Source organism: Lynx canadensis, chromosome F1 (genome assembly GCF_007474595.2).
Source record: "Lynx canadensis isolate LIC74 chromosome F1, mLynCan4.pri.v2, whole genome shotgun sequence".
Classification (NCBI taxonomy): Eukaryota; Metazoa; Chordata; class Mammalia; order Carnivora; family Felidae; genus Lynx; species Lynx canadensis.
This window is the reverse complement of record NC_044319.2, coordinates 61,917,417-61,945,209: the sequence shown is the minus strand read 5'-3', so window position 1 is coordinate 61,945,209 and position 27,793 is coordinate 61,917,417. Positions and strand designations below refer to the sequence as shown.

At 44.7% G+C, this 27,793-nt stretch overlaps 1 protein-coding gene across 1 annotated transcript in view; it reads right to left on the bottom strand.

Moving 5' to 3' along the window:
- Positions 1–16,044: 16,044 nt before the first annotated feature.
- RGS5 (regulator of G protein signaling 5) overlaps positions 16,045–27,793 on the bottom strand; it is a 47,947-nt gene continuing 36,198 nt past the window's right edge. The window contains exons 4-5 of the mRNA XM_030303024.1: positions 19,639–19,805; positions 16,045–16,962 (exon numbers count right to left, since the gene is read on the bottom strand). Coding sequence (XP_030158884.1) covers positions 16,801–16,962; positions 19,639–19,805 — 329 coding nt within the window. The 3' untranslated portion in view covers positions 16,045–16,800. The remainder of the gene's footprint in view (positions 16,963–19,638; positions 19,806–27,793) is intronic.

The window sequence follows — 27,793 nt, the reverse complement described above, 5'->3', positions numbered from 1 at the left end:
GTTAGATGTGGATAGCAGCACTTCATCGCCAAATGGAAGTGGTACATGAGCTAGCGCTCAAGCAGACCCTGAAGGCACAAAAAAGGAACATGAGGAAGTAGCCCAAATGCTCAAGGCCCTTCTCCTAATGCATTATCTTCTCGCCCTCTTGGCCCACATCGCTTTTCTCTTGGAGCTCTACCAATGACAGTTGACGAAGGAAGAAAAAACTTGAGCCTGACTTACAGATGGTTCTGCATAATGTAAAAGTAACCCCCCCCCACCCCAACATGAGCACGGGCGCTGGAGAATAAATATGACTCAAGGAGATGTGCATGGGAGCCAACCTGACCAGGGGTGAAATCTGGTGGTTTTGCCATGTCTCACCTTGGTCAGGGTGAGCTACGTTTCTCAGGACTCCCTTCCCTGTGTGTTTCTGGGTAGAGGGGGCTCCGAGAGAGATCCTGTGTGGAAGGATGGAATCAGGGAAGCAGCCACAGTGGCTCACACACGGACGCTTATCTGCCGGCCGCCCTCTTTGGCTGAGGCAGCAGGTGGGCCTGAAATTGCTATGCCAGCCCCTGTAACAGGTGAAATAAAATGGAGTCTCTTATGTCAAGGGGTATTAAAACGGAGCCGAGAGGCCGTTAAGGAGGTACATGTCCTCACCTGATGGAACCGTGAACTTTTGAACTGTGTCAAATGGCAAATATTGCAAGGACTCTACACGGACATCTGCAACTCGCTAGACTGGCAGACTTTTGCTTAGTGCGAGCCCTGGGGATCAATTACGTTTAGCCAAGATTGGTTTTCTGCCACCAACACCAATCAAAACTCTTTGCAAACAAAGATATGCAAGCGTTCCCCCTTTGTCTTTAAGAACCCCCGGCTTTTGCTCCCGAGGAGGACACAATTTGGGTTGCTCCCCAAATCTGTGCTCCCCAAATTCTGAGATCCCAAATACAGTAAAACCTTGGCTTGCGAGTAACTTGTTCTGCTAGTGTTCCACAAGAGGAGCAAACATTTCTGATACATTATAACTTGATAAACGAACGATGTCTTGCAATGCAAGTAGTACATGATGCCGAACGTGACATGATCACAACTGAGCCAATGGGTCTCTCTCTCTCTCTCTCTCTCTCTCTCTCTCGCTGCAGGGTTGTGGGTGATCGTCTCCATGCTCAGATGCTCCGTCTCAGGCTGCGATGTTTGGCAGAAATCAGTGACTTTTCAGAACGTTGGAAGGTGCCCACAACTGGCACTTGTGTATTTTTTGTCACTTCAGAGCACCTATGGACAGTTCTTTGCTTTTCCATCCAAGAGTAAGCTTAGGAATGCTTTGCTTCCTGCTAGGTCGGGTTGCCTGCAGATATAGACCCTTTCCTTTGCTGCCCTATTGCCAGTTACATTAAATAGAGAATATGACAAGAGCTTATTAATACTGTGCTGTAGTCAACACCCGTGGGAGCGTATACAATGGCCCCACCCAGAAAAGGATTCCGCTGAGCCAATAGATAGCAGTGACTCCATTAGCGGTAGTGAAAGTCGTCCTACACAATAATCCTCCTCTCTCGTCTCCCTCACACCAGCCATGAAGATTTTCAAAGGTAAGTGCAGGTTTACTAGTTTGTTTTTCTTTATATTTTGTATTTTTGTTATTATTTTGTATTATATTACAGTATTATAATCATTTTTGTGACTATTTTTGGGTCGTGGAACAAATCCTCTGAGTTTCCATTATTTCTTATGGGGAAATTCGCTTTGATGCACAAGTGCTTTAGATTATGAGCATGTTTCTGGAATGAATTATACATTCATGCCAAGGTTTTACTGTAAATGCTTTTGTTTTATTTCAGTCTTCCCGGTTTTCTCCCCGGATCCTCCCTCTGCCTCGCTCCACTTGCTGAGTCGGGTGCTGGTATTTACCCTGTGACGAAAGGGCCTGGCTCCCACGGGACACCCTCACCACCTGGACCAGAGGCACAGGTTCCCGTCTTTCCCTGTGGACTTCTGCTTAAGTGTGTGGGATCAGCTTGATTTCGTTCTCCTCCATTTTACGTCCATGTCTAATCCCTAATACAACAACAACAAAATCCCCAACTCTGTTCTGTGCCATATATCTTATCTCATTATAGTGAAAAACAAAAAAACTAACACAATCTGCCTTCTGAGGTGCCAATTTCCGGGAATGACTGATGTAACCTTATTCCTGAATTACAGGAACATTTTAATTCTCTGTAGGAGTTTTTGTATAACAGGATTCGCCTTATCCAATGACATGGCTTTGAACTTCTAGTGCAACTTGGGGAAAATTTTGCCATAAAATTGGTAGACAATGATACAAATCCATGAGCCAGTTGTCTGGGAGGAGCGGGTTGCCAATTATCACCTTCTCAAAGCCCACAGAAAGTAGTACAAGAGTTTCTAAACCTTCCTTTAGTTGTGACTTCGTGGCCAGAACGGGGTGAGGGGTGGTGTGGGGCAAAAGTGTTTTGATCTGATGCCATTTACTCTGTACCAAGGGAATCCTTCTCAGCCAGGACTGTTTCCTGAAGACCCAGAATTGCGAGCAGTGTGTGACTGCTGAAGGTTTGTGATTAATGAACATAAAACTCCGTGTTCTAGGGGGCAGGAGGTCACAAATCACGAAGTCCTAGAACTCAGCTTGGTTTTTAGCGTTGACATGACTCAGCAGAACTCCACTCTGCACTGGACGTGTGGGAGGCTCGGGAAAGGGCATCCCAGGAGGTGCCGCTTTGAGCAGGGGGCGTGGAAGTGTATGCATCTTGGACCTGGAATCGTGACATGTATGTGTCTCTTCCTTTCCGCTGGTAGGACCTGGGCAGATCACTTAATGTCCCTGGGCTGCTTCCTCAACTGTAAAATGGGGATAATTGTGACTGCTTTTCCTGCCTCACTGAGTTGCGGTGGAGATCAAGTGGACTTCACTTTTGTCATTCATTCATTCATTCATTCGTTCCACAAATATCTTTCGAGAATACAATTTAGCAGCAGCACTGTCCTGCCCTACACCCTTGGGTTACGTAATTGAACAAGACACGAGTTCATAGTCTAGATGGACACAAGAAACACCGCCACCTTGGGCAAGTCACTAACTCCCTCTTTTCTCAACAAGTACCTCGTGTTTATTTCTTGGGGTTATTGTGGTAATGGACAGAGAGTATGTGCCAAAACGTGTATCTTTTGGTACAAAGAATTATTATTTTCACGTTATTACTTATGTTTATTATTATGTTATTATTATTTTAGGAAGAAAGGACTAAGTAAAAGAAATGCATCTTATTTTGGAGGGAGTGTGGTCAGAACGTCTCCATTCGTGAATGACCCTCCAGCTAAGTCTCGAAGGCTCACGCGGGTCAGAATGAGGCAAGGTTCTGCAGGCACGGAGGAGGGGTGGCGCTTGGTAGTGAGGAGGACTGGTGTGGTTGTCTACAGTGCGGCACGTGGTCGATGAACTCCTTCAGGGAGAAGATGAAAGGGTAGTGTGGTAGCAGAACACGATCACTCTCTCCCACTGTGCTGTACCACACAGAGCTGGGATTCCTTCTGTTAATTTTTTTTAATGTTTGTTTACATTTATTTTTAAGAGAGAGAGAGAGGGAGACAGAGCATGAGCGGGGAAGGTGCAGAGAGAGAGGGAGACACAGAATCTGAAACAGGCTCCAGCCTCGGAGATGTCAGCACAGAGCCGGATGCGGGGCTCGCACTCGTCAACCGCCAGATGGTGACCTGAGCCGAAGTCGGACGCTCAACCGACTGAGCCACCCAGGCGCCCCTCGGGTTCCTTCTAGAGCCCACATTTGTGATGCCTAGCATGCCACTCATCACCTTCTTTTGGAATTCTGTTTATGCAGTGCATCCCCCAACTAGATCCCAAACCCTTTGGGGACCAGGGACTAGGTTTAATTCAGGTTTATATTCCTAACAGCAGAGGACTGGCACATAGGACTCAGTAAATACATGTATCTTGAACAGCTGTCATGACTGCTGCAATCAAGTTCAGAACAAAGTGTTAACGTGCAGAGAACCAGGAAGCCCCTGACTTTGCCTGAAGTGCAACCGAAGGCTTCATAAGCAATGATGTTCGGAAGGATCAGGTCGGGATCTTTGTATTTATCCTATTAGGCTATCATGTTCTTTTATTCTTAAATGTTTTAGTTATTTTTGAGAGAGAGCGTGAATGGGGGAAGGGCGGGGGGGTGGGAGGGACAGGGGGTCTGAAGCAGGCTCTGCCCTGATAGCAGTGAGCCCAATGCCGGGCTCAAACTCACAAACCGTAGGATCGTGACCTGAGCCTAAGTCGGACACTTAACCGCCTGAGCTACCCAGGTGCCCCGAGACCATCACTTACTAAGAGAAAATTTCTTAGACACTATGTGACTTGTTCGGGTGATCCTTCAGGATCTAGAAAATTCAGCTGTTTGGACTTTGATGCTTAGGAATCAATGTTGCTACAGCAGCTGTCGCATTACTAGGGTTATACAAACCTGGTCTGTCGGCTGAATTACAGCTTAGTTGGAGTACATCTATTTTCTGAGCCCCAAACCGGAACACGTGGTCTGACGAGTATACCTTTGGGGAAAGACCAAGTAGGGTATTTTGAATAGCAGCTGTCTTAGAAGATCTCTGTGACCTCGGGTTGCTAGATTCTTCCTTCCTTGTGCTTAAAAAAAATATGAATTCTTGGGGCACCTGGGTGGCTCAGTCGGTTAAGCGGCCGACTTCAGCCCAGGTCATTATCTCGCGGTCTATGATTTCAAGCCCCGCATCAGGCTCTGTGCTGACAGCTCAGAGCCTGGAGCCTCTTTCAGATTCTGTGTCTCCCTCTCTCTCTGACCCTCCCCCATGTGTGCTCTGTCTCTCTCTGTCTCAAAAATAAATAAATGTAAATATATATATATATATATATATATATATATATATATGAATTCTTCAGGGCCCCAGGGGTGATGGTCTGTGGTTGATAAGAGAGGACTGGGGGCGGGCAGGGTTCGCTGGGATTCCACAGCGGTGTGGCTTAACAGCACAAACCAGATGTGCCGGGGGAAGGGACACAGAGGCTGTGCCCTGCGTGTGGCGTCCCATGCCTCTGAAGACGTGAAGGAGAAAATCCGGGCCTCCTTTGGGGTAAGACGACCTGGACTGAAGTTAAAGGGAGAAGAAAGAAAATCAAGGGAGGGAAGGAAAGGAAGACACAAATCCGTAGCCACCTTGCATCCTCTCTTGGCCCCTTTCTGGCTGCGTGGCCTTGAGCTCATCGCTGAATGTCTCTGAGTGTTAGTTCCTCATAAGACCAAATGGAGCAGGGCACCTCCTGGCTCAGTCGGTTAAGCCTCCGATTCCCGATTTCTGCTCAGGTCATGATCTCGCAGTTTCGTGGGTTCGAGTCCTGCATCAGGCTCCGTGCAGAGTCCGCTTGGGATTCTCTCTCTCTCCCTCTCTCTCTCTCTCTCTCTCCCTCTCTCTCTCTCTCTGCCCCTCCCATTCACTCATACACTCTCTCTTTCTCTCAAAATAAATAAACGTTAAAAAGAAGAACCAATGGGGAAGAAATTCTTGCATCATAAAATTACGAAAATTACGTGTGTATCTGCCAAAAATAGAAACAAATTATATTTGGAGTAAGAAGGAAGCTATATTATAAAAATTAGAAAGAAGTAGCAGAAGAGTTACAAGATAGCAAAGAAGAATTAAAAAAAATATATTTAAGGAATAAATCCAGGCATAAATGGTATAATTTAATCCCAAAATAGGATAATGAGATACCAGAGACAGAATAGGTACAAAGATTCTGAGGGGAAAGAGATCAGAAGTGAGAAGCTAATGTAATCACACACGTGGAAACGAATCGAAAGTTTAAAGGAAACTTACAGATGGGAGAAGTCACCAAAGCAATCGAACCACACGCAGGACGAGCCAGTATCAGGCTTTCCCTGTGGACACGAAAGTATACAACCTCAGATACCAGTCAAGAATCCCAGGTTGGGGGAAAGGCCACAGAGGACCCAGCTGGCCGTGGTCAAACACCTTTTTCAACAAAGAAACCAGGCAGAGGCTTTGTAAATAGGCCAGACCACAGACTGAAGGAAAACCCTGCATCCTTCTCATCTTCTCAGATAAGCTGTGACTTTATTAGTGTTAATGAAGAAACGAATTTTAAAAGAAAGATCACATTTCCCTGCACATAGATACACATTCCTCCATGAATCTTCAATAAAGAGCCCACAGGCATTATTCGAGGTCATTTGCTCTTTGACCAAGCCTGACAAGATGCTTCAGTGCCAAGTTTGTTAACAGCATACTGCAGTCTGGAATTAAAAAAGGACCTCCAGGGACCAAAGCCAGAAGACCCATACCCTAGGCTCAGCTCTGCTGATGTTAACTGTGTGACCTTGACATGTCCTTTATATCTCATGAGGCTCAGACTTATCATATGTGAAGTGAATGTTTTAATCCTACCTACTTGGACCACCTCATGGAGTTATGAGAACAATCAGGTGAAATAAGGTAAGAAAAAGCTATATAAACATGAGTTAGTATTAGGTCATCGAGAAGGCTGTGGTACTAAAGAAACCAGAATAGCTCAAGTAGATATTTGGTAGACCAGTTAACTGAACCTGATTCTGTGTCACTTGGCTAAATTATAGTCTAGACTCTCAGGACATAAGGACACCAAGGAATGAGAAGGGGCCCAAGCCTTTCTCCGTATCACACTTCGAAACTGGCTGGGGAAAGGGCAAGGGGTAGAAATGAGGACATACTGTCATCTCGCTGTCTCTCTTGGTGATACGGAAGGAAATGCCTACTTTCTCTGATCTGCTCCTGATGATTCACATCAGCAAGATATAACGGGAAACAAATTGACCTGAATGAGGATCTGAGATTTTATTTTACAGGTTACAAAGTCATTTCATACATATGATTTCATTTACTCCTCATTGAGTCTCTGTTGGAAAATCTAGGTAGCCCCATTTTTGTAGGTGAGCGCACAGAGGCTCCGGGAATTATTCACGCTGCTCAAGATGGACTAGAGGAAGAACCAAAAGCCTACAGCTCAAATTTTGTGACTCTAAGCCACACGTACTGAACCAACTGGAGAGAAATGATGATTGTAACTAGAAAAGCCATTTTTTTCCCCCAGCTCTAAAGCCTAATATTATCTACACATGATTTTCTGAAGTCTGCACTTACAGTTCAAAAGGACATTGATTTAGTTTTTACCAAAATATGCCATCTGTATCTTTGGAATCTCTTATAACCCTGTTTCCTGTTGAGGAGCTAAGATCTGAATAAATGCTTTCATTTGGATTTCAAATGCCTTTATCGTCATGATGCAGACACTTTATAGATGGCTGATAAATAAAATAGAAGGCCCCTCACACAAGCTAAAAATATATCCTCTTTTCTTCTTTTATCTATTCTTAGTAATTCTAGGAGGACAGAGCTGGGAAGATTTGTCCAGATAAGAGACATACAATCCCCAAATGCCATTAAACCTTTTTACAGGAATAAAGTGCAGTTTCAAAGGGGTAAGATTAGACCCCAGTACCTTCCTATCTCTGAAGGTGAGGCAGAAATTATAGTAAATGGTATTAGGATGGAAAGTCACAAGAGCTATCTGCCATAAAATAATCAAGAATAACTCTTTTTTTTCACCATTTTTTTAATGGTTAGCAAGATGGGGATGTGCAGGGATAAAGAACATGAGAGGTGTGTGACCTCCTTGTACAGAAAAGGAAGAAAGCCACAGAGCAAAGAAGTTCAGTGGATGGCTACCTTGACGAAGGTAGGGTAGGTGGCCACCTGCCTGGGGGGGGGTCTGAGGTAGGTGAGGTCCCACCAGCCTCCTGTCTGCCGTGGTGCCAGTCTGCCCCCCTTTCCGACTTGGCATTTATCACATTGGACAGCAAAAGCTTTGGGATGTGGGAGGGAGATTGTTTCTTGCCACAAGAATTTAAATCTCCAGTTAACTCACCCTAACCCTGGGCCTACCCTAGGAACTTGGGAGAAGAGGGGTGTCTGGAAGTTTTCACGTCCAGACTTTTTCAGAAGTTACAGTAACAGAACTTTTTGCTTTTGCAACACTCTTCAAAGAAGAGAAGTCCCTAAGTCTTCCACACAATCATCTTATCCAATTGGTAGGGACGCGTCTTTAGTGGAAGCATGCCAGATCAGAGGAATGTCACCCCCTTTAGTTAAGTGGGATCTGATGGGTATGAAGAAAGCCTCCCTGGGGAAGATGATGTCTGTGCTCTAATTCTTAAATGCGTAGGTGTTAGCTAGGTGAGATAGAGCGGGTATTGTAAAAGGGATTGCCTCGCCGGGGTCTAGAGCATGAGACGGCACGGTGCTCTTGGAGTTCTGCAAGATGGTGTGAAAGGCTGGTTCAGACACCTTTATGTATTAGGCTGAGGATCTAGGATGCCAGCCTCTAGGGCAGCGGCAGTCAAAATCTTAGCGTTCAAACAAACTTCTAAGATTAAGAGTAATTTTTGAGGGCATCCCATATAAGAGTAGTGGTTACGTTATTATCTGTCATTTAATTAATTAGTTATTTTTTTAAAGTGTATTTATTTATTTTGAGAGGGGTGGGGAGCACGCATGAGCTGGGGAGGGGCAGAAAGAGAGGGAGAGAGAGAATCCCAAGCTGGCTCTACGTTGTCAGCGCGGAACCCAACGCGGGGCTCAATTCCACCAAAACCGTGAGATTAGGACCTGAGCTGAAATCAAGAGTCGGACGCTTAACTGACTTAAATTTGTTAATGTTGAATATTGGAAATGACAAGCTGATAGACATCGAGGGATGCTTTAAGTGAAATTTGTACTTTGCTTTTCAAGACTTGAGTATTGAAATAATACATAGAAATATGAGATGTAAATCAATGGATGGTGAAGGGTGCACATAAGTCTTTACAAGCTCTACTCTTGGGCCAGGCGTTCTGGGAGGCCGAAGAGCATGAAAGGCCATTGAAAGGTCTTAAACAGAGAAATAACACGACCAGATAAATCCTAAGAGGAGTGACGTGATCAGATAAGCTGTGTTCTCCCTTGCCGTTAAAGCTGTTAAAGATTTGGTGTGTTATTCCTCATAGGAGAATTCGCATTTAAGGGAGATCACTCAAAGGATGGACAAAGCTCAACAAAATGGAATAAACGCTAAATGGTAGTTGAGATCTATAGCATGATGACCTTGCCAGTTCTTCAAATCCAGGTAAAGAGTAAAACAATACATAATAGCTGCTAGAATATTTGGATAAAAGACTGTTTTGCGTTCATAAATCTTGGCTTATTACCTTGAACTGTCAGGGAATGGGGCCATGTAGAACATGGAGGGTTGGGCAGATTTCAAAAAATAAGATTATAAAAGATAGATCTCCTCCCTCAATCAAAACACTCTTTCCCTCTGGCTGTGTTCAGGAAGGTTTTGAGAAATTAGTGATGTGTCTCACCCCATTGGATTCATTCACATTAGCATTGAATAGCTGGTAACTTTCCAAGAGGGCATTTTGCCTTTTGATGAGCACTTTGTTAACCCAAAAGGACATTTGATTGAGAAAATTATAGAGATAGAGGAAAGGTGGATATTTTTGAAAAGCACAGCTTTTCGGGGCCAGCCCTACCTTCTCATTTCTGTAGTGTCTTACAGTTCTTTGATTTCAGCTTTAAGAACACTCACTCTTATAGATACGTGAAGGAGGCATACCATGAATTTCACTCCATAGGAAAAATACCCCAGACTGGGAATCAGCGCATCTGTAAGATGCATGCTATTTATCCAGATGTGTAACTTCGAGCAAATCATTTCACCTCCATGGGCCTCAATTTCCTCATCTTTAAAATGAAGACTGGGAAGCACAATTTCTTAGGATGGCAGGGCAGTTTTTCGTGTGTGACAGCTGGACTGGACTGATCACCCAGGGCAATCCGGCTTCCTTAGGCAAGTGGACGCCCCCTTTGCTCTCAAGGGTTGTCTCCCAGCTGCTGGCATCTTAGCTGAAGAAGAACTTTGCAGAGTGGGGAAGACTACGCTCTCATCCTGAACATAAGACGACATTTGTAATGTCTATTCCAAGGATGACATTTCCTGAATCTGGATTCTTCCTTCATCACTCTCTGCTCATTCTCAGCAGAATTGTTGGAGAAACGCAAGTAGATATAAAAGTGATGGCTTTAGCTGCTAAATGAAAAGTGGTCAAAATAAATATTCACTTATAAGAAATAAGGGAACATCAATGGGCCCTGGCTACCAAAGATTAAGCAATGGCGGCCTCCTCATAAGCTTTGCTTTCTAATAACATTTTCATCCACAGTTTTTAACAAGTTATAACATTGAGAGGGTGGGACTTGACCACAAAATGGAAAAGCCTGGAAATTGGACCAGGAATTCACCCAATGAGACTCATTCAAATGAAAAGTGCACAGAGGCATTGGGAAGCTATCTGAGAAGGTGTAAGGTAAGATTTGGAAAGTGGTTTATGAGCAAAATGGTTTTCAAGATACTACTGATTTAAAAATGCAAAAGCAGCAAAATGTGCTTGCTTGAGAGCTCATATAGCTTGGAGAACTTGGCTTATCTCACTGACAGATAAGAGCATGGACTCGCACTTGGGCAGTATTGGTATAGTCTGCTCTACTCAAGTAAGAACTAGTAACCTAACGCTGTGAGGGATCGCACGTGGTTCCTTTGGTCTAGTAGAACAAACAGGAGCCTGAGAGGCAGTCACTCTGACCTCTAAGTCTGTTCTGCCACTAATTCATAGTGATCTTGAGAACATCACTGCTTCTCCACGGGGGAAAAAACGTATCAGCGGTCTTTCCTCTAGTAATACTTCTTGATGGAAACTCCAAGAAACGCATCCCAGATAATTAAAGAGGAGATTAGGTGGTAATGAAATGACTCAGGGCCATTGCATCTACAGTAAATGGAGTTAGGCTTCGTGGGGACTTGGAAGGAGACCGAGGAAACTGTCAGAGACCAGGACAGACATTCTCTTCAGTTTCTCTCCCAATCCCTCTCATTCCCACACACACGGATTCTCATCATTGTCTCTCCCTGCAAATCTTCTCCCGTTTATGCTTCTTTGTGTACGCAAACTTTCCCCATTCCCCAGTCCCCATCCCTCTAGTTGATTAATTTCAGCCCATTACCTACACCATCCGAACACCAAGTCTAAGGTCATAGAATTGAGCTGCTTGCAAAGGCACCGGGATCTCAGCTCTTTCACGAGTGCAAGGGGAGAAAGGAATGATGATACTCACCCCAAACTGCAGGATCCAAACGGTATCATGGGCTTTGTTCTAACAGTGAACAGCAAGGTCAAGAAGTTGTCATTCGAATGCAGGGGAAAGTGGTCAACGGAGTGCATGAGGCTGGGTCACTTTGTATCTCCCTTTCTGAGTTTTGCTGGCAGGCTATATTAGAATCGATGCTTGTTAGGATAAGGATCATCCCAACGGAAGGAGTACTCACCTGGTGTCAGGAGGATAGTGAACAAAGAAGCCTATCTTAAGGGGCAGGTTCACAGCAAACGTACGCAGGAGTCAAGAAGGACTCACAGGAGATTGCGATACAGATATATGTTTAATAAAATGTATGTGATCATGGTTACAGACACATATTGGGTGCTTTATTTATCAAGAAGTGTGAGTCGCATAGTACACAACATATTGCATACAAAATCAGAAGATAAACACAACCGTTTCTGCATGAAAAACCTATGGGATAAATGCTGACAGATGCATTTCCAGCCTTTCATTTCTCCTCCTCTCTGTCTCTCCTGGAGATGAGTTGTAAGCTCCAGCAATTTTTAAAAATTCAGTTCTCCCATGCCCTGATACTATATTATATATATATATATATATATATATATATATATATATATATAAAACTTTTGGCAAAAAATGATCCAGATAATTTCCCTCCATTGGAAAATTTCTGAGCATATCCCTTTGCTCACACATTTCCTTAGACAAGAAATTAAATGCTTTTAACATATAGGTTATTACAAGATTGTGGTTACACTCACCTATTTTAAATGTTTCCTCTTACGGTGGGGGGGGAGGGAAGAGAAGAAGGGAAGGTATAGGTGTGAGGTGGGGAGGGAAATACCTCAGGAGACAACTAGTACCTTGCAAGAGACTTCTTAAACCGGATATGAAAAAGTTTGATGCGTATCTTCTCTACTAGAAAAATCAGATAAGAAGATTATTATTGTTAATAAGCTGTGAGGTGAGGATAATATTCCAAAGATTTTTTTCCCCCCTTCACTCTCTGCTCTGAGTCTCCATTCAAAGCTGCAAATGTCCCCTCAGTTGGAAGAATCTTTTCAGTTCCAGGATGGCTCATTGAGGCTGGGGAAAGCCTTTCTTTGGGTATCGATTACTCTGGTCTACCAGATGCCCCATTTGCATGAAAGTATGTTTGACACAAGCAGCAGTTCGGCCTCCTCCAAGAAAACCGTTAGGTACATACTTGTCTCATAGAATGAGGAGACCAGACAACCAGAGAAGTGTAATGACGATCCAGTCGGGCTGTAGTGAAGACCTCACGTCTGGAACCTACATAGAGTTGCCTGGCTCTCGGGTTTAGACGTTTGGATGTTAGAAACCCAGTTCTCCACTCTCTGCTCCCTGGCGCGGGTGAACCAAGTGGGGACAGCAGATCCACCATATTGATTCTTCCCTCTAATCAAGACGGCCTCGGATTTGATTTGATTGTTTTAAAATTTCTTTTAATATTTATTTATTTTTGAGAAAGAGAGAGAGAGCACGCGAGTATGAGCGGGGGAGGGGCAGAGAGAGAGAGAGAGAGGGAGACGCAGAATCCGATGCGGGGCTCAAACCCACAAACCATGAGATCATGACCTGAGTCCGAGTCGGAAACTCAACCGACTGAGCCACCCAGGCGCTCCGTGAGACTCCCTAGGATTTTAAGAGGAAGTTTCTCATTGAGCTGCACTGTGAGTCAAGAAATGCCTTTCCGCAAATCGTGTTGGTGACAGAAAGAAATGGTTTGGTTTTGGTCAAGAGGAGCTATTCTTAAATGTTTCCTAGGAAATGGATTAACTTTATAGGCCTGGGCACTTATCGCTTCACTGCGGCCCTCTGTCCTCTCTCCCTTTTCTTCTCCTGGGCCTTTATCTCCCAGACTTGCTAAATTCCCAGGAAACAGGAAATGTTTGGATTGCTGGAGGGAATGATTTCAGGGATAAAAAAAACCTTTTCCCTGAAATAGAGAATTTCCCTTTAAACACTTTTTATTATCTAATCTGTGATGGGACAGATGACAAAGCCCTGGCAGAGAATTATTGTTGGTGGATCGGTTGATCTGCTGATGCTTAAGGTTTTATGGAAACTTCCAAACATTCCAAACACTTGTTATTCTTTGGGAGGCAGTTGGTAACGCCATCCTACCCAAAGGGAGTAGAGAGAGAGCACACAGCAACCAAGCAAAGCTACATATTTGTAGAGGATAAAAATAAAAACAGTTCCTTTCACCAATTTTTTCTCATTAGGCACGAAAAACTGAAATCTACGGAGAGGAGAGCAGAGAGCTCATTCGCTAGAGAACTGGAGTCCCTCCCTCCCCCACCCTCCCTGGGTGTGGGGGGTGAGGCACAGAACATTTCCATACAATTGATGCTATTGATGTGAAAGCACAGTGATTGAAATGTCTCAGTTCTGCATTTCAGAAGGTCTAGCCAGGAGAAGGAAAGGGTGTGTGTGTGTGTGTGTGTGTGTGTGTAGGGGGTCGCTTTCGTGAACAAGTACTGCTTTGGTAGATAAACACAGCCTCCTAATTTCCTCTAGAATCAACAGTCTATGTCTTTATTCTGGTCCACTTGGGACCGTAATCTGACACCAAGCCCAAACTGTATCAAACCCAGGCAGAGAAAGTTAGGTTGCGGGCTATTCCCTGGCCTCATCTTAGGTTTCCTTCAAGAAGGAGAGGCATAGCTGCCTCTTCGCATTGACCACAATTTGGTTCCGCTACCTCTGTACATCCCAGATCACTTACAACTGTAGCTACATTTTCACAAGGGAGGGAGAACCGAAGCACCACAGGACTCCTGCATTAAGTTTCACGCTTTCCCAGCAATTTACTCAAGAAAAAGTGGGGAGGAGGGGGGAAGAGGGGGAGGCAGTGAGACACAGACATTACACAGGTTTTTATTTTCCTGGAAGGATCATCCCAGTTTTTCCAAGTTCCCAGAATTAAACGAATGTTATTTTCTTTGTGTTACCATGGAAACTTCCAGTAACACTGTGGGTTTTTTTTAAATTTTCTTTTGTCTAAGTTTAAAAACCCTTTTCAAAGATTTCAAAGAACTTTTTTAGGGCAATTTTGATATGTTTGCTTTTCTCATTTGGGGCTGTGATACTTGCTTTCCTTTCAATTTTTTCATTTCATATGTTAGAATAGCTTCTATTGTGTGTGTATACTACTTTAAATTTAAAATAGTATATACAGATGTCTCTATTACAGGTCATTGTTTGGCTGGGAAGCATTCATTTTTATTTTCCTTCACAGCCCTGCCCTCATGGTGCTTTTCCTGCCCTCTGCCTCCTGAGTTCAGCCTATGGAAAGGTGAAGGCCTCCCTTTTACCGTCCACAGACAAGTCCTCCCCACCTCCAGAGGGCGTGCAGTTTGTGAATCCAGTTGATCTGGGTCTGTGCAACATCAACCATCTGGGTGAGTTCTGTAACATCTAGTAGATTCTCTGAGCGTTTGCAACCATTTGGCTCTTTCAAATAATGCGAATCAAAAATTTTGAATTTTTAATTCAACGAACATTTTTCTGAAAAATGTTTTGGCATTCAAGGACAGTAACTCCCCTAGATCCTTGCGTTCTTACCATTTCTAGCTGCATGAGAAACTCAAGGGCTGGAGATTTTATGCTAATCTGGACAGTGTAGACGGATGCTGAGGAAGGCAGTACCAGGAATTTTTGATCTGAGTCGCCTGTCACTTCGACACAAACGCACACGGCGAGGATGTCTCCATGCTCACGGTGAGAGCTGTCGACTGCTTATGACAAGCGTCTCTGCAGTGAGCAATGTCTACACCTATGAGTGGACTCTTACCACACTGGCAACTGTTGACAGTGGACCCACTTAGTCCAGCCCACTTTCAGAATGTGAGATACATAGCAAGTATTCAGAAGTGCATGGTATCCTTTGAAATAGCAAAATTAGAGAAAAGCCAACAAAAACAGCCAGTGTTTGCCTGAAGGATATGGTAACGATATTCTCAGGAAGTAATTGAATAAACAGGCTACAAACATGGAAAACTAGGAGTGTGTGGAAGAGAAAGGGAAATAAAAGGAGTAAATACAAGACTAAATGTAATCTTCTCCTTAAACACTTCAGAATTTTATTAATCCTTAACAAGTTCTTTGCAAATTAACTCAATATCCTCTTCCTGGTTAGCTTCAAATATAGTTTAGCTTGATTCTCCTTATTACTAAATTATGTAAATCATTACTTAAATCTACTAGAGATAAGAAAAAAATCTAGTGAGACTTATAATAACGAAAGACGGAATTAAAAGTTTAAAACCACTAAAAAATACCACGGCCTATCGATCAGCTGTGTGCAAGTCACGTTAGGATATAAATGTGCACTTTGAAGACGAGTACAACCCACTAACATGGGCAGCAAAACAGGGCAGGGAGAGATGGAGTTGGTAAAAAATCACATTATTTCGCAAAATGTGGGGTCCTTCGGAATGCTATCTCAGGAAGCCTCCGCAGTTGAATTAATTTTTCTAAAGATAATTTGTTCTTTTGAAGATAATCGCCATTCCCTAAATAAACAGATGGCATCATAGGGTAATTAGCCATTTGTAGGCCTGACAAAGTTTTCCCATTTTAGTGGATAGCTCTCCTGATGTGGCGGTAAGAGAAATCGCGCTGGACGGCATCTGTTGTATTTTACGTGAGTGGAGTTGCAAAGTTTGGAATTTTATACTCACAGGGACTTGAAATAATTTGAAAATGGAAACTTTGGGCCTACGTACTTCGATGCATATATATATATATATATATATATATATACACTTATTAAATACTCCATTGTCAGGTTGTTGATTTAATACAAGATTTGGTAACTTGGTGGGGGGTATGAGAGAGGTACAAGGAAAGAACCAATATGGATTGTGTTCAGCTTGACTTTGTATAAACATAACATATTTATGGTTATATCTCTGGCTAGTGATCTCCAGCCAATGCAAAGAGGCTCTAAAGGGAAGATTGATATTTTAAATAATGAATTTGCTTAGAAATCAAATAATGGCTGCCTCATAAAATTCTTACCACCTTTTAGTAACCAAGGTCAGAAATGGAGGGATAATTCCCCCTGGGTCAGAATGAAAACAACAAATGAGATCAATGGATCTCATTTGAAATCGTCTTTCCACATCCACATTCTTTTTCATACCAATCTGGGTGGATAGAGATCCATTACCTAAACCAAATGGACCCACATTCTACGGTATCATATTCTTTTCTTATGTTTCCTTGCCATAAGAATTTTGCTGTGACTGTGATTAGCATTGACAACAACATCCTTAAGAATGGGGCAGGAAGAAGAAAATGGGAGAGGAAGGCATTCAGACACTAGATAAACATCCAAAATAATGTGCACAAAAAGAGTCAACAACACCACCCGGGATTTTCCCCTGTTTGGGTATCTTCGAACGAAGCAGCTATGGGAAGCTAATGTAGATTAGATTGCTGGAGAATGCAGGGTTATTACAGAGGAAATAACTCACTGGATGACCACACAGCCCGACTAAATTACTACTTGATTAATTCCTGATAAAACTCCGAGCGCACAAAGCGAGGCAGTGAATCCTTTTCCATCAGGGCATAGATTCTTTTCTGGGCCACGTCGAAGCTGCTCGGGGACGGTTCCACCAGGTTCTTCGTTGTGATGTCCTTTGTGAAGTGATCGATATTCACCTGCGGGCCGGGAAACAGGGTCACGAGTCAGCCCAGGTGGCAGGATTTGATGGGGGGTTGGGGGGGGGGGGGGAGGGACAGGAATTGGTCACCAATAAACTCATGAGGGGAAGAGGCTCCTAAGAAGTGAGAAGAAATGTCATTTCTGTTTTACAGGCAGTGGGGTGAAGCAAGAGATACTCTAAAAAATGCACGAGTCGGATTAAGATTCAAATAACGCACGTGTTGGAATTCCACCGGCAGCTACCGTGCTTCCGGCTTTTAATCCTCACAAGAACCCCAAGAACATGTATAGGCAAAGCTTAAGTGGCTTTCTCCAGGGCACCGAGCTAAGGCGTGCATATGAGTCAGAGACTCAGAGTTTGAATCCGCGTGTCCTGACACCTCATCCCTCAACCTTCCTTCGGCCGCGTGTGCTTTCACGCCTGATGGAGACAGGGAAGAGGAGAAGGGAATTCTGACCGGGATCTAGAAGCTTTTTTCACGGATCTGGAAGAGCGAGGAAATGGGGTCTTTCCTGGAACAAACCAGGCAACAGTGTTTTTGACAGACAAATGATAAGAATAGCGGCTAGTGTTCATCGGGCGCTTCGTCTACACAGGCTCTTTGCCGGGAACGTTAGTCTTACGGGCTCTGGGTCGAGGCTCCCATGGAACCTCGCCGCTCTGAGCGGGACGCCCACATGTCCATCTTACGACCGAGGGGCAGAATGCGAGGGATTCGCTCCAGGTCGCGAGTGGGAGAGAGAAGATTAAAAAGCCAGGCAGTGTCGCCCTTCACTAGTAGACTGCAGCCTTGGAAGGCGTCGCGGCTTGATGTCCTGCGTGCAGTTAGTGACACATCGCCCAAGTCCCTGGGGGGACACCGTTCGTAATAGGGGCCAGGTGGATGGTCCCCCGGATTGTGCAGGGCACAGCCCTGCACGGGCCTGCCTGAGTGTGACTTGGGAGGATTCGCTGCTCATCGTCTCGTGGGCTTTAAGGACCCTTAAGCCATCTGGCTGTAAAAGAGAAAGAAACAGAATCCAAATTGGCCAGTGGTTCTGAATTGGAACGTCGCAAAACGTCCTAGATCGCTCCTGGGCTGCTAGAGGTCCTCGACACTGGAAAAGCTCTCTGCGCTCAGAGGATGTGGGTGGGGCTGCAGGCAGAGTCAGGGACAAAGGCCTGGCGGAGAGTGCCAGGCCAGGATGGGCCGGACAGCGGGCGTGAGCTGGGCTCCAAGCTCCAAGATAAAAGTTGAGACTGTGGTAAGATTTTCCATGGTGAGAGGGGCCGGAGTGCTTTCTGCAGGAGGAAACGATGCAGCACAGCCTCAGAGCTGAGGTCCAGGGCCTGACTCTGCATGTGGGGACGCCAGCCCGGTGAGGTCAAGTTACATGCCCGCTAACGCTCAGGAGGGACAGGGTAGAGGCGACGCTGTAACGTATACCTCTCTGTACCCACTCTTTTCTTCTTCTTTTTTTTAATTAAAAAAATGTTTACTTATTTTGAGAAAGGGAGTGTGATCAGGAGAGGGGCAGAGAGAGAGAGAGAGAGAGAGAGAATCCCAAGCAGGCTCTACACTGTGAGCACGGAGCCCGATGCGGAGCTCGAACCCACAAACTGTGAGATCATGACCGGAGTCAAAATTGAGAGTCCGATGTTGTTTTTTTTTTTTTTAGTGTTTATTTGTATTCAGAGAAAGAGAGAATGAGCAGGGGAGTGGCAAAGAGAGAGGGAGACACAGAACCCGCAGCAGGCTCCAGGCTCTGAGCTGTCAGCACAGAGCCTAACACCAGGGCTCGAACTCCCAAACTGCGAGATCATGACCTGAGCCGAAGTCAGAGGCTTAACTGACTGGGACACCCAGGTGCCCCTCCTTTTATTCCTCTTGCCACACTAAAGCAATGCTTCTTCCTCTCTCACCGTGAATATATACTGAGCTAGGTAGGCAACCCTACACAGAATGGTTGAATTTCAAAAAAGTATAAAACGCTCTCCTAGTCTTAATGTTTAAAAGAAGGGATGCCTTTACTTCTCTCTAACACATTGTATCCAGCGACGTGCGGCCTCTACTGGTTTTATTACTTTTATGTGCGCAGGCCCCCTCTAATGAATCGTTCTGATACAGATTCACATGTTTGCTGAGCCAGGAAAATACGATTACGGTAACCAGGTATGATTGCCTGACGATTGGCAATGTCCACATCATCCATGCATTCAACTATGCGTGGCCATTTCTCTTTTTGAAATCTTAGGGCCAGGGGCGCCTGGGTGGCTCAGTCGGCTAAGCGTCCGACTCTTGGTTTTGGCTCACGTCCTGATCTCACAGTTCGTGGGATGGAGCCCCGAGTCGGGCTCTGCGCTGACAGCACGGAGCCTGCTTGGGATTCTCTCTCTCCCTTTCTCTCTGCCCCTCCCCCCCCACCCCCCCGCCAAATAAATAAACATTGAAGCATGCTCTAGGTACACACACACATACACGTACGTGAGATGTTTACAGCGAAGGGCACCGAGGATAGGAGAACCCGTCCGAAGTCACACGTGGAGGAAAGCCTGGGATTGGAATGTCCGCATCCATTCGCCTCACAAATGTTTGCTGACCACCGCCGATGAGCCCGGGGCAGGGTTCCCATCCTCCCTGACGTGCAGCTCAGCCCACGGTGACCACCCTCACTCACCCATCAAGACCTACCTCTTTAGGAGCCTCCGTTTGGATGAATTCTTCATAAATTTTCTTCGCCTTCTCGGCCATCTTGGCAGGGGACTTGATCTTCTTGTAGTTCTCACAGGCCAGCCAGAACTCGAGGTTTTCCTCGCTGAATTCGGACTTCAGGAAACTTTTGAAGCTGGCAAGCCCATCTAGCGAGGGGAAAGTTTGGTTGGATGGATAAATACATGCGTCCTTCATATTATCCATACATTTTTTAGAAGTTTATCCAAAATAGATTGTAAATTATAAATTTGTAAACTATAAAATTGTAAACTATAAATTATAAATCTGCCCGCTTGCTTACCAACACTGTATCCTGCTGTATCGCCTGGATTTATTTACTACATATTTCTGTCACTCATGTGAGAACCTTACACGTATTAACTCTCATTTACTCCCCTTATGAACCATGAGGCAGGTGCTATTCGTGTCCTATGTTTACAAAATGACATGAGAGAGATCAAGGGGCGCCTGGGTGGCTCAGTCGGTTGAGCGTCCGACTTCGGCTCGGGTCGTGGTCTCACGCTCGTGAGTTCGAGCCCCTGGTCGGGCTCCGTGCTGACGGCTCAGAGCCTGGAGCCTGCTTCGGAGTCTGTGTCTGCCTCTCTCTCTGCCCGTCTCCCACCCACCCACACAAGAATAAATAAACATTTAAAAAATGAAAAAAAATAAGAGAGAGATCAAGTAACTTGCTCTTAGGTAACCAGCTGGTAGGTGGCAGAGGCAGGATTCAAATCCAGGAACCTGCATTTGGTGACAAAGGTTTACCTGTAAGACCAACTAGGAATATTAAGAACACTAACGCCACTCTGGATAATCTTCAATCACCAAAAGGAAAAAGATACATTTGGAACCTGATTTGGCACTGTAATACTGACATTGATTATCGTGCGCATGACAATTCTTTTTTTTTTTTCTATCGATGATTTTTGGGCCGTTATTAGACTCCAGGCAGTACGATAAGTCACAACGGTAAGTAAAGCTGTCAAGGTTCCTGCCCTAATGGAGCTTCCAGATTCTGGGGGAAGTAGGAAGAAAGTGAAGAAACGCAAGAAACATTGACACACAAAAAAGGAAAAACCATATGAAAGATAGTAACGGAGTAACAGGAGGGACTTAACTTTATTTTAAGTTGGCGGAAAGCCCCATGAGAAAGGGATGTTCTGTTTGAGACCTGAAGACAGGCAGGAAGGGACTGAATGAAGTTACCACCCGCCGAGGAGTTACTATGCCTGTCAATCATACGTCAGTGGTTTTTTTTTTTTTCATTGTATTTATTTTTGAGGGGGGTGGGGGCAGAGGGAAGGAGAGAGAGAGAATCCTAAGCAGATTCCACACTCAGTGCAGAGCCCGATGCAGGGCTCGATCCCATGACCCTGAGGATTGTGACCTGAGCTGAAATCAAGAGTCAACGCTCAACCTCCTGAGCCACCGAGGTGCCCCAATATGTCAGTTTTTTAAAACACGTTAGCTTTAATATAATTACAACTACTGTGTTTTCGGTGTGCTGTTGCTCATGTGGACTCCAGCTTGTTTCAAAATAGGTATCCATCCATGTAATATATATGCATACATTCGTCTGTTACAAATGTGTATATGAGAAGCTCTTAGGCCTGATGCTGTGTTTCTTTTTCCTCCCTACCCTCCATAGGGGGTGATATGTGGGAATTCACTGATTTCATAGAACACGCACCCAGCACGGGTGCTGATTAAACCAGGATACATAGTTGTCTTTTTTTTTTTTTTCAATTTACCTTCAATACATTTTTATTGTCTGCACACCCCTTACCATCCCCTGCAGCCACATTCAATTCTAAAGAAACAGAATGGTTAGGTGATAAGTAACTTGGATTAGAGTCCTCAGCAATTTCTGGATGCAAACAAAAACACTTTGCATTTTAGTCCCCTCTTTTTATACTTCACCTAAGATTTTTTTTTTGTAATTTACTTACTTATTCTGAGACACAGAGAGAGAAAGAGAGAACATGAGCAGGGGAGGGGAAAAGAGAGAGGGGGAAAGAGAATCCCAAGCAGGCTCCACACTGTCAGCGCAGAGCCCGACACGAGGCTCGAACTCCCGAACCGGGAGATCATGACATGAGCCAAAACCAAGAGTTGGATACTTAAGCGACTGAGCCACCTAGGTGCCCCAGACTTTTTCCTTTTTTATTGATCGACATCTAAAAATAAGCTGGGAGCAACGGTAGGCATGATGAACAATTTGCTCTGGAAACCTCGCTAGGAGAGTTACTGTAAAACCATTTGGTAACACATATCTAGATAAAATCGGGTGTGTTTTCCTTCCCTCCCTTTCCATATTTTGCACTCTATTTCTAGCACCATTTGTTATTAATTTAGTGACACATTAGTCAACATATATGCTGAAAGAAGAAATAAAGCCTAGATCTCTCTCTCTGTCATAGTTAAAGTTTTCACAGTTTCTTAAACAGAATGTGTCAGGTAGCCTCTGTTGAAATGGAAAAACGCCCAGGACTTTCTAGGGGCCGGGAAATGATAGCAGGAGTGAAGTCTTATGAACACCCATGCAAGACTTTGGAGGAAACTATAACTTCACAGAATTAAGTCTGTGGCCATTGTATTCTCATCAGGCCCCTGTCCCCACAACCTGTCTCTCTGAATCACCCATTCCAAGTCTTTATAAAAGATACAGATAAAATCCCAGTCCTCCCAAGCATTGGTATTTATGACCTGAGGACGCACGCCAGGACTCCAGAACAATATTAACATTTACCAGGCATCCGGGGGCTGAGCTCGGAAAATAACTTTCCAGTGAAGTCAGTCCATTTCCTGGGCACTGGTTTTATCACTCTCACTGAATTCTACAACACTATTTCAGGGCTTTTTATCAATGCACACACTTTGATCAGAGACTCATAACCGGCTTTAAACTCACTCCATTGTCCTGGGAGATGCTTAAAGCTATTCTTTCTCTCACCTGGCTTTTGAGAATTCTCTGGATGGCCCCTTAGTAGGACCCTCAAATCACTCCCCAGATACCTTCTCCTCCTTCGCCTCTGGTTTTCCAGTGGGCCATTCCTTGACTCTCTGTTCAATTCCCATCAGCCCTGAGGAAGTCCTCTTGGGTCAGAGCCAAAGAGACTCCAGGAGAAACGTGTCTAGTCTTCAAGTAACGCACACATCATCTCTGGCCCACACCACTGCCCTCGCACTCCACACCCACCGCACGGGGCCCTCGGCACACATCCCTGAGAAATCCCTGCGTCCTCCCCTGCTGAGCCTGCACAGAACCCCAGGATACTTCTCAACACACCTCTTCGGGCATCCCCTACTAGGAAGCAGATGAAACCTGATCGCCGGTCTTGTGGGAACAGTCTGGGTTTTGACCCACATTACGGCCCCAGAGCTGGCCCTAAGGAATGGTGTCACTTTTGACATCTAAGCAAAAGAACGTAGCAGCCCTACCAAAGGACGAAATGAAGCCAGCTCTAAAACCACTTGGAAAATAAAAGGAGTGGGAGACAAATCCAAGTCAGTTGGGTATATAAAGGAAAACTATTAAGGGCGAGGGGCGCCTGGGTGGCTCAGTCGGTGAAGCGTCCGACTTCAGCTCAGGTCAGGGTCTTACGGTTTAGGGGTTTGAGCCCCATGTTGGGCTCTGTGCTGACAGCTCAGAGCCTGGAGCCTGCTTCGGATTCTGTGGCTCCCTCTCTCTCTGCCCTTCCCCCACTCAGGCTCTGTCTCTCTGTCTCTCAAAAATAAATAAACATTAAAAAAATATTAAAGGGGGGAGATTAGAATAAATCTCCCCTCCTAGAGGAAAAATGGTGGAATGTCATGAGTGGATAGGTGACAGGTATCATTACATAGCTTGCCCGTTCCGAGCACGGGCTCTGGAGTCAAGGTACCCTCGGGTGGGTCCTGTTTCACCACATCACCACTCAGAAATGTCACTATTCGGTAACTGGGGAAAGTGACCCACCCTCTCTGAGCCTCAACTGCCTCCTCTGTTACACGGATATAATCATGGAACCCACGTGAACCCACGTGATAAGGTTGTTGTAAGGACTCAGCAATTCACGTCAAGCTCTTACCTGGTGTCGAACACAATGAGAGCTCAGGAAGTACTGTCTTTCCTCATTTTTATTCATGCCTAATTTAAAATCAGTGTTTGCCATCATTCAAAAGCCAGCTCCCAGGTTGCCTCAGACGGGAGGTACACTGCCTTCTCCTTGCTCTTGAAGATTTTTGGATGGTGATGGGAGAAGAGCTTTCTTTATCCTTTTGTTGCTGCTGTTCCCTGACATGCCTGTCTTCTCCAGGAGGCCGTTCAGGCTTCGCGTTCAAGGTCTGAGTTTCACGTACCTTCGCCTCTCCTTCCCACCCACCTCACATCTGTGCCTCACATCGAATAGACAGACGCTGAGCCAAATAAGACCCACTAAGGGACGCCTTTCTTCCCACATTGCAGAGCCGAAGGACGGAGAGCTAAAAGAAAAATAAATCTACCACGCTAGTGTTTTATTTCATGAGCACATTACCTAACCTCACTTTCCTTTTCTGAAAAGTAGAGATTGTTATCGTATCGAAGCCCTAAAATTATTAAGCTCCTTAAATAAAGCACTACATGCAAAGCGCGTTGGGCAACGCCCGACACGTGAACAAACAGTACAAGTAACCTATCGCTGATACTATTATTTTTTTTTTAATTTTTTTTCAACGTTTTTTTATTTATTTTTGGGACAGAGAGAGACAGAGCATGAACGGGGGAGGGGCAGAGAGAGAGGGAGACACAGAATCGGAAACAGGCTCCAGGCTCCGAGCCATCAGCCCAGAGGCTGACGCGGGGCTCGAACTCGCGGACCGCGAGATCGTGACCTGGCTGAAGTCGGACGCTCAACCGACTGCGCCACCCAGGCGCCCCTGATACTATTATTATTATTGCTTTGAAGGAATTTGTGGCTGCCAGTGAGTCAGAGGAGGGCATAGATGAGCCAGACAAAAAAGGAAGGAGAATATTGGAAACCAAAGAGAGAGAAGCAGGAGGAGAAGGCAAAGATAAGGAAAAGAGACACACAGAGAGAGAGAAGGCTAGATCTGGGCTGTTCCGTTCCCCACGGACGAGTCCAAATCTCAAGGGTGTCTCAGGAAATGCTCTGACCTTTTGGAGCTCCTGGGAAAAAAAGAATTCGCATATAAACTTTCCGCTGCTACTGGATTGTGTTTCATTCTTCCTTGGCTCTTTTTTAAAAGAATTTTTTTAATGTGTGTTTTTTATTTTTGAGAGAGAGAGAGACAGAGTATGAGAGGGGCAGAGAGAGAGAGGGAGACGCAGAATCCAAAGCAGGGTCCAGGCTCTGAGTTGTCAGCACAGAACACAGGGCTCGAACTCACGAGCCGCGAGATCATGACCTGAGCCGAAGTCAAGGCTTAACCATCTGAGCCACCCAGGCGGCCCCTTCCTTGGCTCTTAAAGACAGTCAGGTAGAGGAATTTAATGTCACGGTCTTTTTTTTTTTATTTCATTTTAAGTTTATTTATTTTCAGAGAGAGAGCGAGAGATAAAAGAGTGAGCAGAGGAGGGACAGAGAGAGAGAGAGAGAGAGAGAGAGAGAGAATCCCAAGCAGGCTCTGCACTGTCAGCATGGAGCCCGATGCAGAGCTCGAACGCATGAACCGTAAGGTCACGACCTGAGCCGAAACCAAGAATCAGACGCTTAACGGACTGAGCCACCCAGGCGCACCTAATGTCACTGTTTTATTTAGACTTCCACGTGCAATCCGTGTTTGTGTTTAATGAGCAGCACACTGGTCATTTGTCCCATAGACCTAATGAATACAGGTGTCATCACCTGCAGAATTGAACACAAAACAGGTAAGAAATTGACGTACTGTCAAAACAGAGTTAAATACACTGGAGGCTTAAAAATGATTTCTTAAATGAGGAAAAGCAAGAGAAAGCTTGTTAGTTGGGAAAGATTGAATAGCACCTTAATTGTCTAATTTTTAAGAGGTTAGGTACCAATTGACTTCATTTCCGCTCAAGAAAAATGTGGATTTAAGGAATACTGGGGAACTATATCAATTGTGAGGCAACCTCCTGCATGAGCAGAACAGAATGCCAAATGTTCTTTGTAAATCAACGAAGATGCCACTCCTTGAGGTGAAATGGTTTAGTTTATCCAATCAAACATCCAAGCAGAGATTGTGGCGTTTCAAACGCATAGATTTCTCAAATGTATCTTTCTTGGTTACCTATTTTGCATCATTCACAGCTAATGTTAGCTATTTCTGATCCCAGACCATGAGTTTTAGCAGATTCAAATAACATGTCCTGAGAGCTGAGTTGCTAAAGTTTGGCTTAAAGTTATTCACGAGGCACAATAGCGGGTGTTCGGGAGAATAGGTCAAATGTCTCTTCAGGTTTCTGGTGCCTGGTGTTCTGTTAGTCCTTCTCTGGGGAGAACGAGATAGCGAGAAGTGGAGAGCAGAGACAACATGGCAAGAGGGACACACAGAGCAAAAAGGGGAGCCATAGAGAGAAGCCGGGGGAGAGGGTGGAATGGAAAAATAAAGAGGAGGAGAGAGACACAGAGAGTAAGGGCAGAGGAATAAACTTCGAGAGAGAGGCAGTCTTATTTACTAATGGCACCCCCCCCCCTTTTAGGGCATGGGTCTCCACTCTTTCTGCGAGATCTCTATATTCATACCAGAACCTCTCTTTTCACCTGAGCTTCTTTGAATATAAGGAAAGACCCTTTCAAAGGAAGAATTTTGACCTGAATGGTTATCAAGTGCTTTTCCATTTATCACTAGGGGAAATTAATTTCCCCAGTCTTCAAATGTTAATTCCTGGGGCACCCGGGTGGCTCAGTTGGTTGAGCCTCCGACTCTTGGTTTCGGCTCTGGTCATGATCTCAGGGTTGTGGGATCGAGCCCCGAGATGGGCTCTGCACTAGGCATGGAGGCTGCTCAAGATTCTTTCTCTCTCTCCCTCTGCCCCCCTCCCCTGCTCTCTCCCTCTCTCTCTCTCTCACACACACACACACATTAAAAAAACGAAAAAACAGAAGTGACAAAACACATTTAAAGAAAAACGTTAATTACTTAGGAGGATAATTACGTAGAACTTAAGATTATACATACCCACACGTATACACAGATACATACTGTGTAACACATCTATATGCATATGTAATTTTGAAACGTATATAATTAAATGAAATGTGAATATTATATATACATATTTACACAACACTGACGTGAATGTATATTTTCTCCACTGAGAAGTAGCAAATATTACTGTGTGAGTCTCAGGCCTCAAGCTGAAAGGCTTCAGACCCTCAACAAATGCTAAGGTGTTAACACTAATTGCCTCTGATTTAACTTCTGCCCCTATCTTCCCTATCTTTCTTATACCAAATAGCTCCCCGTCCCTAAAAGCCTGAAATATATGAACACGTGCCCCTAAGGATTAGTGGGACTGAAAAGGATTGGATATGGGCACACAAATATATATCCTTCTCCTTCATGGTTTTGTAAACATGAAAATAGGTCTGCTAATTCTCAGGTTTCTTGACCCTAGCAATAAATACCTGGACCCAGGGTACTTAGTATTCTTAATGCAGCAATATATCATCTGTCTGGTTGCAATTGGCCCCAAAACCATTGTATAAGACAATAAATAAGTCAATTGATGAACATAAATATTTTTCTCTTAATCAACCTCGTGGAATTTCTGGATCCAAGAAGCAAAATGAATGAATTCATTCACCCGTTAGGTTAACAAACATTTACTGAACACTTTATATGTGTCAGGGCATGGTATTCTGTTTAGCCGAAGAGGTAAAAAGAGAATCAAAGTGGATAAGATTAAGAAAGTTACAAAGAGGTAATGATTCTGCATCAGGTAAGCAGAAGCTTGCCCTACTCAAAACAAGACATAATTTTTTTTAGGTTTATTTATTTACTTTGAGAGAGAGAGAGCGTGCGCATGTGCGAGTGAGGAAGGGGCAGAGGGAGAAGGAGAGAGAGAATCCCCAGCAGGGCCCCACTGTCAGTGCAGAGCCCCACGCGGGGCTCAAATCCATGAAACGTGAGAGTGTGACCTGCGCCAAAACGAAGAGTCAGAAGCTTAGCCAACTGAGCCATAAAAAAT